The following is a 13,812-nucleotide window of genomic DNA, read 5'->3' as shown; positions in this document are numbered from 1 at the left end:
TTTGTATGTTTATTGTTACAATACGAATGTTGCCTACGATGCTTACATAAAATACAGCCTCAACATCAGAATATAAACTCCAGGTGAAAGTAAAGTAAATAAGACAGTAATATATTACTATTGTATACAACAAATCCTCAAAGTAACAATAATACGATCTCATACTGATAAACCGGACAACAATATATAATTGTTGGGTTATAATTAGGGCTGTCAATCGATTACGATTAATTAATTACATGGTGTCCCGATTAATTAATCACATTTCATCGCATATACTTGCCGAGAAAGCCCCTCATATAACAATAATTCAATATATAATGATGAAATAATTATACATAGTTATCTTTAAATATTTAAAAATTACATATACATATATATATATATATATATATATATACATATACATATATATATATATATATATATATATATATATATATATATATATATATATATATATATATTAAAAAATATTCAGATAATTAAAACATATTTCATTCTTGTAACAGAAGAGTTAATCATTGATAAGACAATACAAAAAGCAGCTTTAGAATATAATGTATTGTTTACTACCATATAATTGAACATAAGCCAATCATTGGCATACAGTTTACAGCAATCCATTTCACAAGTAAATTTTTAAATCAGTTGGAGATTTATTATGAGGGCTTGTTTAAGGACCTGTCAATGAACATCTGCGTCAGACATGCTTGTGTAGCGTCTAGGGTGCATTGCGTCATAAACAACATTTTAAGGTCACTGTGTCAAGTTAAACATAGTTTAATAATTAGAACACATCTTGAGATCCCTTAGTTCAAATATGCGCTCCAAATGTTTTGAACGCAAGAATGTAATGCATGTTTGTATCGTGCTGTCTGCTGGATGGTTGTTTTCTTCACTGTATAAACTGCACATTGCCACACAGCTGAAATTTCAATTACTGCCCTCTGGAGTAAATAGGTGGTACTACAAGCTTGCATTTCTCAGGAATCTTCCTTATTACGGTCCGGAGGAATTGCAATTAATTGTGTGAATTTTTTTAACAAGTTATTTTTAATTTAATCACACTGAATTAATGTGTTATATTGACAGCCCTAGTTATAACATTAATAAATAACAACTGAATTCCAAAATGTTACTGGGTGAAATTGTAGGTTTTGCATACAAACCAAATAAAAATAAAAAAAAATTTGTAAAGTGTAGGTAAATATTGTTTTTTAATCACTGTATTGTGGAAAAATGTAAAAAATGCATTAATTAATTTTAACTAGATTTGTATGTTTCATTAAACACTTTGAATGTACTTGACTACAATGGTTGATAGGATGAATTTAAAATTATGATTTAAAATACATTTTACATAAACATAATTTTAAGCAAACATTTTCTAAATGGGGCCCCGGCTTGGTCGGTTGCTTGGGGCCTCAGAAATCGTAAATCCGCCCCTAGTCATTCAGTTGAACTCCAAGTCCGAGCATCACTGAGTCGCACCGCAGATGTCAACCTCCTGACATGAGAAACGTATGAATCGCTTCTAAAGGTCTCTGATGTGCACGCTGTCAGCAAAGTCTTGCGCCAAACTCCCGCGAAAATATAAACGAGCAAGCATAAACTGTGATAGTAAGCATCTTTAACTTGCTGAGCTACCCAGCTCCATATCAAAGATCTTTTGATGTCACAGTCATTTTTATCAAACACTCAAAAACAAACATACTGTTACCAATCCATCAACTACACTCTTAAAATGTTCTTCATCAGCATGTATGGTTTTATGAAAAACATCCATGGAACCTTTCCACTGCACAAAAGGTTCTTTGTAGTGAAAAAAGTTTCTTTAGACTAGAAAAAAGTTCTTCAAAATTGTTCTTTTAAGAACCTTGGAAAATAATTATTCATTTGCATCTTATTTTGTACAGGAAGACGGATCCATGATCCGTAGGTTTTTATGATGGCTGTCAGATGTGTTTTTACACAGTGTTGAATTTCTTTTGGCCTACTGGCAGGATTCCTATGGTTTTCAGTTACTTTAAACAAATGAGTGTGCTGTCTAACCTGAGATCAAAGTTGTGGCATATTACTTCAGCTTTAAAAGGCCTGTGTGTTGAAAGTGTCATTGAGGGATTCAAAACTCCTCTGTGTTCACTCCACTTGTCGTAATTCACTCTATGGCATTGCAAGACAGGATGTTATTGTTCCTTCCCTCAGTTTTAGGCATGGAAACACGAAACATGAACAGGTATGCTGTGAAACTCAGGTTGGCTGATTGTGATACTTTGGATTGGTTGGCTACAGTTAGTGTTTTCCACCTGTTGGACCTGAAAAGGTTGTTTGATCGTGATAAGATTTGAAAGGTTACGTCAATTATTACGCTTATACGATTGTCACATAAAAATCTGCTTTTAGGCTTTTGTCTTTAAAACACTCTTGTGTGAATAATCACATTCTTAGGCCACTGATTAAGCATCCTAGAAACAGCCCAAGCTCTGCATAGTTGGTCTGAAAATGTCACCCAAGCCACCATTACTAGTTTAAAGCATCACTTTTAAACTTGTAACAGTAGTTTTTCAGTTATTAGTGTAACACATATTACATACATTATTACATATTATAAAATATAAAAAGTATCAAACTGAATCGAACACAGCAGGTTACGAATCTAAAAGATAGAGGAAATTCATCCCAACCTGAAAGGATGAATTTGACAGGGTACAGTATAATGAAGACAACTGAGTGATGCACGGATGCCCAACTTGGCTAAGTTACTTTCCAGTTAATTCTAGTTGTGTAGATTAGCTGATTGACTAGACTATGTTCTCAACTGGGAAAATAACAGACACCCAACTTTGACATCACTCGTTTTTTGTATTTTATTGTTTTGCTTTAACTAACAAAATATATGTCTTCTTTCCATGATCTAACCACGTAATTGCTGTTGCCAGCTATGACATCACTTTGTGGTGCTGATTTAATTGTATGACTTAAATTAGAATGAGCTGACAGAACACTAATTAGTCAGAAAGTTGTTTTGAAAACAAAGTTTATTTTTACAAATTTGTAAAATGTCGTAGAAATTAGATACTTCAGCTTTAACTAATGTAAACATATACAATTTTGGATTAAAAATGTATTAGTATATATGTACAATTTTATTGTTAACATTAACCAAGATTAATAAATTCTGTAAATGTATAGTTGATTTTTAGTTCTTGTTTACTAATGTTTTTAACTAATGTTAACAATTGGAACATTATTGTAAATCGCTACCCTTTTTTTTACAAAGACAAGTAAATATCCAATATTTCTCCTAAGGGCAAGTACATAATAGTGCTTAAAGTCGAGCCCTGGGATTGTTTTTTTTTTTTTTTTTTATTACTTTTTTTACTTAAAGTTTAAACTTCAGTTTTGGCTGGGTTGGATATTATATCGGTTCCATAAAAAGCAAATTAACTGCATAGTTTGGGACCTGTTGTTAATTTTTTTAATTAAAGGAATAGTACACCCAAAAATTTACTCACCCTCATGCATCTCAGAACTGTAAGACTTTCTTCGGCAGAACACAAATTAAGATTTTTGGAAGAATATCTCAGCTCTGTTGGTCCTCACAATGCAAGTGAATGGTGACCAGAACTCAGACAGACCAAAACATTTGTTTCTCACCCACACCTGATATATCCCTTCAGAAGATATGGATTTAACCACTGCAGTCTAATAGATTACTTTTATAATGCCTTTTGGGCCTTCAGAGTTCTGGTCAACATTTACTTGCATTGTGAGGACAACAGAGATGAAATATTCTTTCAAAAATCTTTGTTTGTGTTCTGCAGAAGAAAGAAAGTCATACACATCTAGGATGGCATGAGGGTGAATAAATTATGAGAATGAGAAAATGTTAATTTTTGGGTGAACCATCACTTTAATATTTTCGGAAATGTACCAAGGTTCCCTGTATAATTTATTAGCTAAGAGAAATATTCTTAATATGCGTAGCCCAAGCATGATATAACTACCCTGAAAAACAGGATGAAATCAAAAGGTCTGTCAAAATAAAAGTCCTGCTAACATGAAACTATTCAAATGGATACGTGAAAATGAAGACATAAAATTATAATTACTGTATAAAAAATGTAATATTCAAAAAGTAGCAATAATACTCAATAGCAACTATGTAATATTAAATGGTTGTATTATTATTATTATTATTATTATTATATGTAAGCACCATCACAAGCGCAAGAAGCCTTGTGCCAAATGTAATCATGTTTTCATTGATACTGTGAATCTCTGTTGTGCAGCATTTAATTTTACCAAAAATAAAATTGCAATATTTTATATAAATATATATATATATAAAAAAAATTTATTTGATTAAAGCTGTATGTATAAATTTTATTTAAAACCATTTGATCATAACATTTCATTAAAACATTTAACATGGAATCCAGAAAAGTTCAAATGGAAAATGCATAATTTGAATCTAGAAGACTTTATGCAGTTCTTTTAATCAAGTCATTTTCTGTGTAATTTCCTAAAAAAAATCTGAAGCTTTTTATTTATTGATTATATATCGATACCAAGGTATCAGGGCTGGTATTGTACCGAAGCCAAAATGTTGGTATCAGAGCAACCCTAATTGGAAGACCCTTAATTACTTTTGTATTAAAATGTTCTGCCTCTGACAATGCAAGAAAACGTTTATCTAAGGTTAAAATAGACGCACATCTGTAAATCTGTAAACTAAAAACACAAATGAGGATTCAATAATTAGGCCTGTTGCCATTACTACATTGTCTGATATATAAATCTGACTATATAAGAACAAATATAATTAGACTTCAAGTATTTTATTCTTGGAGCATTTATGTTCAAATTTAAATTCCACAAGTGGTTAAAAAAAAATAATTTCCATATGAGAAAATTGCCATTTTTGTCATATTGTAATATATATTGCATATATCTATATGTGACCTTTATATATCAGAAGGGAAAAAAATTATTAACATTTACTTTCAGCATAAATTGCCATTTTCAGTTTCGTAGCCTACTGTACTTCAAATTCGAATCACATTTTACGACACAACTAATGGGGATTTTAAGTGAATGTTAGGGATTCTGTGTATAAACGCAGGTTTGGTCTCATTTGCAGAACGCAGGGAGAAGATTAAACCTAGCTGTGATGTGTGTGTGCTGTCAGCGGTTCCGCGAAAGTTTAGACAAGGATTTTGATAGTGAACGCCCAACGTGGAGGAGACGAGACCGAGTCGCTAACAGTTACTATGGAGATGATACAACGGCAGCTGAGCATTTTGATAAGTTGCGACTGCAACACGATTTTCAAGCATATGTTTTGCCGCTGTCAAACATGAAGTAAAGCGATGGGATTCCCTATTATTTTCGGTTTGTTTGTTTTTTTAGAAAGTTGTTTAAAAAAAAAAAAAAAAAATGCAAGCTACAGCAACGCGGAGATTGGGTGAATTTTGAAAGAATTGTTGCGATCGCAAAATCCTTGAGGGACTGAAAACCCCCCGGCACACTTTGACCTCTGTGACATGATGCGTGTTTAATAAAAATGATGGCACTTTCTCCATTGCGATCGGTTTGGTTGACGCGGATGCGCGCTCGTTTGCGCTGTGAAGTATAACGGAGACTCGTATGTGATAAAAACCAAACGGTTTTGCGAAATGCGCAGAAATACAGTACGCCACTGATTTTGAATTAATAACGTGTATACATTATAAAACAAAATAGCGGTAAAATGCAAGTTATGCTTTGGAGAGAAACAAACGGCACACGTTCTCTTTCAACTCACCGGAAACAGCTCCACCTTAAACTGTAGGATTATTATGATCTTTGAAGAGTTTATAAATTGTTCTCGTGCGCTGGACAACTTGGGTAGTGTTTTTTTCTCTGCTTCAACTTGTCTCCGTAATTTAAAAAACGAGTTTCATCATGCAACACATTTTCACTGGGCTGTAAAGTGACGTCACTGATGGAGTTTCTCTGTGGTTGCCGCATATATACAACTAATCGATAATGTTAATCGATAGTTGTTGCATCCCTAATTTTATTAATCCTTTTCAGATAAATACTCTTTCCTGAGTGGGTCTGGCATGTTACTATAGTGACAGTGTTATAATTCTGACATCAAGCTTATTATTATGACATCACCAACCCACACAGAGTCATATGCTTGAGGAAATGTTGCCATGGTGACATATCAATGGGGGGAGCACACCATGTTCCATTTCTATACAATTAGTGAGCATGTGTGTATGAGTAGATGAACTGACTCTGTACCTGGAGGGCAAGTTTTATAAAGGCAGTGATCGTGTCCAATTGTTCGCCAGTGTTTGTATGTGTCAATAACTAACAAGTGAATCATTATATCCAACTTGTAGTATAAAAGTAGTTGGGTCATGAAGTGTGTGTGTGTGCATAGCGTTTTTTGTTTGGTTCTTCCAACTCTTTATTGTAACTCATTCATAAACCAGGACAGCTCAAATTTGCTTGAAAATAATGTGATTCTGAATGCTTTCTCCGATTTATTATTTCACTATCAGATCATATTATCAGGGCTGTAAACGGGGGGCACGACCAGATCGGATCGTTGGTCAATCTACATGGGTTTTTCCAATGACGTATTCTTACATTTTTATATTTGACTCCACAATCTTGAGTATTTGGTTACATCTTTGCATAAGCTCCCTAGTAAATCTCTACCAATATTGTTTACAATTGGCTAATATTGTAACTGAGATTATTTTTTAAGGCTATAGTGTTTTATGCAACATCTACTTGTATCAAAGTGCTTGCTGGGGCAGATTTTGATTTAAGATTTGATTTGTGAGCTTGATCACATAAATAATTATTTGAGTCATTCGGATATGTAAGTAATGAAAACATGCATAAACTTCTCACAGCAGCATCCCACCCCATAGAGCGATGATATACAGGTTGAACTGGGCTATGTATTTTAGAATTGGTGATATATGTCAAGGTTGGGGTCTGAAGTCAAACTTACCAAAGTGAATCATTAGCAGAATAAGTAATGTAAAGTACAGTCTAAAGTACTGTCACTCACCCACGGCGGCAGCTCCGATGTCTGAGAAGTCTGACGAATCGCTCGGTCCTCTTGCTCCAGGAACGCCAGCGCCTGGTTCACCCGAGCGAATCTGCTGCCATGGTTCCGTTTAAGCCAAAAAAGCACGGCGATGACGATGAGGATCCAGCTGAAGCTGAACTCTAGATATCCCAGCACGTAAATGGGGAAAATAAGCAGGAATGTCTTGGCGAACTTAATTCCCATCTGCGTGGCGTCCGTCACCGAAGTCTGCGACTCTTCCTCCGGTACCACCGGCTCGGGTGTTTTAACATCTCCTGGTTTCGAAACCGGACCGGGTCCATTCTGACTGACCGTTTGTCCCGGTTTGGGGTTAACACCATTTACTGACGCACTCATCTCCGAAGTAAAAACAAACAAACAAAACTAAAAACTAACCAAAACAAATAAGCGAGTTTCTATTGAAACATCTCAAACGTTATAAAAAAAAATCACAGAAAACAAAACGCGTTGCGTCGCTCGGTTCCGGGGCTTTTCACAGGAGCACAGATGATTGGATTAGCGCTGCTCCCTAAACTGCTCCCCACCCGACCTTGCCTTGTATGGAGCGGCTTTCGGCCCGTGATTATCCGCCCTTCCAACGAACTTTTAACTCGAGCTCGAGTCCGCTGTCCGTCTCAGCGCGCGCCACGTCTCGCAGTCACACAACCGTCCCCGCGCGAGCTGAGAGCGGTACCACCTCTCTCGCGCTTACCACATCCTGCATAATAACACACACAATGACCAAACCCTCTGCTCTGGGTTTACTCAGTAAGCTTCTCTCTGGCAGATCGAGGGTGGCGCCTCGAGCGTTCTCAAACAGTCTGTAAGCGCCATCGTGTGGACTCATCTATACTTGAGGACAGAGAACACGTGCAGTTTACACTATAGGTGCGTTCCATTCCGTAGTGTCCCTACGAAGTGCTCACTGTCACTGCTCCCTACTCACTGCATATCTGTTGAAGTTCACTTCACTTGACAACATTTGTTCATTTAGAAAACCGACGCTTGAGTCGCGCTGATCAAGATGACACGAAATACTCGTAGTAATACATTTAAATGTACAGTAAACAACTATATATATATATATACATTTATATAATAGGCCTACGTTGACGTGTAGGCTTTAAAAAAAATTGTTATACATTTAAATTAACATATTTCTTTAGACTTGTAAGTTAAATGATTGTTGCTGATTAATTAAAAAAATAAATGTTATGTGGTTATTTTATAATATGTGTGTCTTAACTGTTATATGACCTACTGCCATGATAATGGATGTAACGGTCGCATCTCGTGCGCTTTGCACTCGAGCACAACCCGCATAGAAAGCACACTTGAAATTAATTAAGCTTATTTTAAATGACAGCGTCTCAAACCCCTCTCGTTTGTTTGATGTTACCGTTTATTTTAGACAAACTACGTCAGTACTCTGCTGGTTCGCAATGACTGGTGTGTGTGTCTGTCTGTATAACCTACAGTAGGCTATTAGTACAATTTCTTTTTTGTGCAGACCAAACGCAAGCTTCAAAGGGCAATACTTAAGAACTAATTTAATTACAGTTTTACAGTAATTTGGGCACAAACTTTGGTGACACTTTATGAAAATTAAATGGTTTATGGGGTTTATTTGGCTAAAACCAGCCAAAGCTTGTTGTAGCAAAGTCTTTTTAGCAAGTCAATTCACTCGGCGGCCATCTTTGGAACGCTCCCAGGGACCTATTTTTACATAATGTGGTGACCCGTTTCCGCCTTATTTAGCAGCATAAATCTAGCAAACATTTTGTATATGATAATGTTTTAAAATATTGAGTGTAAGTTTTTAACATTATGCTTTTTTGATATTACCCTTGAATTAGTTTAAATAAAAAAATTACCACAGGTAAGGTGGTTTCGATTAGGCTACATTTGCTGAGCGAGTGACAGTAAATTTGGCATCTTCTCCCATCTAACTGTCTTAATCTACCGCTCTCTATTTTTTCTTCTTCTGGAAAGTCATTCAAATGTAATAGTGGTTAGTGAAAATAATATTTTCTGTGGTCTCTCATTCACCTCTGTCGAAGTTTACCCTGGAAACGTTAATGTGCGTTCACTGATGAGACTTGGGACAAAACACGTCCTGCAATTGTAACTGCTATTAGGTTTAAAATCGAAAGTATTTTAAATTGTAGATGTTATGATGGATTAATAATAGAATGTATTTAACACAATTTTCTCATTTTATTTAATGATTATTATGTCAAATCTATGGCACTTATTGTCTTCTCACTACATCACTACATGTGTCCACAGAGAAGGGTTCAATTATTCATATGCAATAAAATGGATAAAAATATATATATATATATATATATATATATATATATATATATATATATATATATATATATATATATATATATATATATATATATATATATATATTGAAAAGCTTGTTTCATCAAAAGCAACACTTAATCATTTCTCATATAGAGCAAGGTTGTTTTTCAACAACACATGCATGTTTCATAAGGTTTAAAATTGTGTCCCCACTTTTTGTCAACACTGTCATACGTTCATTAAAATGTAATAAAATCAGGCAATATCAGGGGCAGCTGTCACTCTGAAAGACCCCTAGCCACCTTACACCTCTGCAGAGTGCATCAATGTCAGACAGGCTCTGTTAAGTTTTATAGTTTTAGAATATTTTAAATCTTAATGTTAATATTCCCTGTGTCACAACCATGATATGTCAACACCCTCTTCTGATTTCTGAGGAAATTATTTGAAATATTTAGATATTTTTATTCTCCTGAAGTAGGTTCTATTAGCATCAAGCATCAACAGAAAAAACAAAATGGCTACTACATGAACTCCATATGTTTTGTGAAAGAAATTCCTAATGTGTCAATACTGTCAGATGTCAACTCCATCAGTCTGACGGTGGTGACAGGCCAATAACGGAGTTGACATTCAATGTGAAGTCGTCATGTTTTTGTGGTTTTCAAGTACATTTTAATTATATTAAATATAGAAATAGTGTTTAGTTTTTATAATAATGTATAAATACTAAATATGTGGTATGACAGCATATATAGCTTTTTTAGATTGATAGTTATCAACACTAGCTGAGTTAGTGTTGAGGGAACAAGATTCAGGGAAGCATAATATAGTCAAATATGATAAAAAATATTCAGAGTGCTGTTGTGTGTTTCAGCCCAGCATGGCTAGGCAGCATCTCTCATTGGAGGAGCATAGAAGGAGTAACAGAGAGTATCAAAAAAAGTGAAGAGAGAAAATCAGTACACAGCCAGAATTAAAAGAGGAATGTCTAAGACAGGAGAGACAAAGGTGGAAACAGAGAGTTGAGGAAGGAATAATAAACCAAATCAAGGATTTGAGTGAAAGAGAACAGAGGAAAAGGAGAAAGAACTGGAAGCATAGCCATAGAAAATCAAGAGCGCAAAGAATGGTCCTCTCAGACACAATTAATGATTAACCTCCACAAAGAGTTCACCAAGCAACACCCAGACGTTAGTCTGAGTTATTCATTTTTCTGCACTCTTCGCCCCTTCTATGTCACAGCACCCAAGCAGTCTGATCAAAAGACCTGTCAGTGCCAATACCATGAAAATGCAAAGATGATGCTTGAGGACTTGAGAGAACAAGGGGTTACTCAGAGTAGCAAGCTTGAGGATAGGTTTGAACTTATTTACATTTACACATGTGGCAGATGCTTTTATCCAAAGCAACTTACAGTGCACTTATTACAGGAACAATCCCCCCAGAGCAACCTGGAGTTAAGGGCCTTGCTCAAGGGCCCAACAGTGGCATCTTGGTGCTGCTGGGGCTTGAACCCCCAACCTTCTGGTCAGTAACCCTGAGCCTCAACCACTGAGCCACCACTGCACCACTAGTGTTTTTGTATTTGTTATTCCTGCACGTTTGTACTCGCAAAAGAACACCTATTGCAGCACAGCTGATCAATGTTGAATGGTGGGGACGGGTAAAGGACCAAGTGGCAGGAGAACCTAACTACAACACTACACTTGTGAAGCAAACTGGGACCATAGCAGAATTCATATGGTTGAGTGGTGGTGACTTAGTGGGCTAAAGCGCTAAACTGTTAAGCAGAAGGTTGTCGGTTCGATCCCCACAGCCACCACCATTGTGTCCTTGAGCAAGGCACATTGCTCCAGGGGGATTGTCCCTGTAATAAGTGCGCTGTAAGTCGCTTTGGATAAAAGCATCTGCCAAATGCATAAATGTAAATGTAAATGGCTGTATGAACACCTGTTGCGCAATGAGACAACAACACTTGTGTGTTTGGTTAAAAATCAGTCCAGAGAATACAGGAAGATGATAGACAACTGTGATGAAAACAGTGTAATCATGCATGTTGACTTCGCAGAAGCATGGTAATGCAAATATAGCTCTGAGGTACAGTCATGCCATTTCAGTCAGAAGCTCCCTCAACTCAATCTGCACACTGGTATGTACTACACAAAAGATACAAATGGTTGGCTTTTGCACTGTTTCTGAATCCAAACGTCAGGATGCTGCCTCCATTTGGGCATACATGGATCCTGTCCTCAAAATAATGACAAGTTTCCTAGTGCTCACACCATCCACTTTTGGTCTGAAGGCCCTATCAAATAATATAAAAACAAGAATAATTTCTCTCTTCCATGTGATGTCCCTTCAAGATTTGGTTTCCAAAGAGCAACTTGGAAATTCTTTGCAACTTCTCACGGCAAGGGAGTACCAGACAGCATTGGAGGGACGGTCAAAAGAACTGCAGGTAGTCTCCTTCTGCAAGGGAATGATATTGCAAGTGGGAAAACATTCTATGACATGGTGGGGAAGAGTCTTACCAACATCTTGGTGGTATTTGGCCCATTAGGATGGAATTCTTCCATCCTAATGGGCCAAGCACTCAGTTTCATCCAAAACGAGGAGCAAAGGATGTGTGCTTCATTCCATTCAAAAAGATCCTGATGAAGCTGACTGAGCCATCGTCTCCGAGTTGTGCGAGCAACACTAGAGATATATTTCACCTCTCACCTGAGGTGATGGACTATATAGAGGGGGAGCACATTCAGTTTCGGATATTTCAGTAGTCAAAGGTTACAGATAAGCAGCATGATATCAAAGCGCATGAGATACATTTTTTCATTCAGTTGTTTAAAAAGTTTAATATTACTTTGTTAGCATAGTAGACACACTGCAGACACATCATTCTGAGATAAGATATATATATATATACATCTAAATAATACAGTTTGTTTGTATTCTGATTGAGTGTGTTCTGATAATTTTTGGATCATTTGTTATGATCCTGAGATGAGATTCAATTTAAATTGACACCTAATTGTTTTTTTTTATCTTTATACAACTGTTTTTAAGTTACTTTGTTACCATAGCAGATGCACTGCAGACATACAGATCTGAGATGAGATAAAACATCTATAGATCATTTGTGTTCCAATTATAAATATCAAAATACTTAAATGTGAATCTTGATTAAAAGGTGTATAAACAATAACATACTTACTGTTGTGTTTGTTTTAATGCAGTAATTGTGGCACCTCTGTCAGATGAATATTTTGATAATATTTTATTATGATATTTCATATGTGTTGAGGAATTTTTGGTCATATGTGAAATTTGAATCTGTCTCCTGACATGAGAATGTGTATTGAAATCTTAAAAACATCTAGATTGCTGTTAAAGGTAAAGTTAAAATTCTATTACACAGCCCAATTAAAAAAACACAGACGGAAATCTATGAAAAATATACGTATATACATATTGAAAGTAATTTTTTGTGGCCCCTGTCAGCCTTGGTTAAAATGTATGTTTACTATACTTCTTAAAGGTCTAGCATAATGGGTAAAAATGTATTTGTGTTTTTGGTGTCTGATGGCAAAGTAAAAAGCACATTTTGATAAAAAAGAGAAAAGTTGGGAGGTTGTATCAAAGCATAGCTCAGTAGCTTAGTACATGTTAGATACATACATGTAGATTAATTTGTCTGAGCACAAGGTTTTATATTTTTTAATATTGGACCCTGTTTTGTCCCATGTCTCAAGAATCAGTACATTCCAAAACCCGGAGTGTGTCAAAGGTATATTGCAGCTACTATCTACTTGAATGGGGAAAGACCGAAATTTCCAAATCAATTGGTCAAGGTTAAGATCAAACATCTTTCAAATCAGCAGTAAAATCTGACCATACTGGTATCATAATCTGTGCTTCTTTACCTCAGATTATGCTAAAAAGCATTTCTTTTACGTTTTGTGGCCAATCATTTAAAAAAGTGAGTATTTTAACGTTTAACATTTACTTCTATTGTAAGCGCCACACTGGAACCCAGATGTTAATAAGTATTATGCACCAGATTGGCACCCGCCACGCCCCCGAGGTGAGGCCAGCCTAGGCACACGCCTATGTTGCCTAATGGGTTGACTGGCCCAGGGTATTCTGCTTCCCCTGACTGTATTTTGCTCTGGATCCCTTTTTTAAAATGTTTTTCCAATTAAAAAAATACAGTTTAGAATTTGTTCCCCTAGAATTGGTACTACCTTTAGAATACAGGTACCTTACTTGATACGTTGATGAATTGTGTCCACTAGATGACAGCGTGTGTAAAATGTGAGCCCTTCTTTAACAAATGTTGGCAAGACAGCTTTCTCAATTAGAATAGTTGAAAATATTTTATTGACATATGAAAA

General features: G+C 35.8%; 1 protein-coding gene across 3 annotated transcripts in view; it reads right to left on the bottom strand.

The window, feature by feature from the left end:
- Window positions 1-7,856, bottom strand: part of esyt2a (extended synaptotagmin-like protein 2a) — a 36,408-nt gene extending 28,552 nt beyond the window's left edge. For 2 of the 3 annotated variants that reach the window (XM_052128554.1, XM_052128555.1), the window contains exon 1: window positions 7,082-7,855. In XM_052128554.1, coding sequence (XP_051984514.1) covers window positions 7,082-7,459 — 378 coding nt within the window. In that variant the 5' untranslated portion in view covers window positions 7,460-7,855. Of the gene's footprint in view, window positions 1-7,081 lie in introns of all 3 variants that reach the window. The other variant, XM_052128553.1, reaches the window with a different exon arrangement.
- Between the last annotated feature and the right edge of the window lie 5,956 nt (window positions 7,857-13,812).

Source organism: Xyrauchen texanus, chromosome 6 (genome assembly GCF_025860055.1).
Source record: "Xyrauchen texanus isolate HMW12.3.18 chromosome 6, RBS_HiC_50CHRs, whole genome shotgun sequence".
Taxonomy (NCBI): Eukaryota; Metazoa; Chordata; class Actinopteri; order Cypriniformes; family Catostomidae; genus Xyrauchen; species Xyrauchen texanus.
The sequence above is the reverse complement of the archived record's forward strand: the minus strand, read 5'-3'. Positions and strand labels throughout refer to the sequence as shown.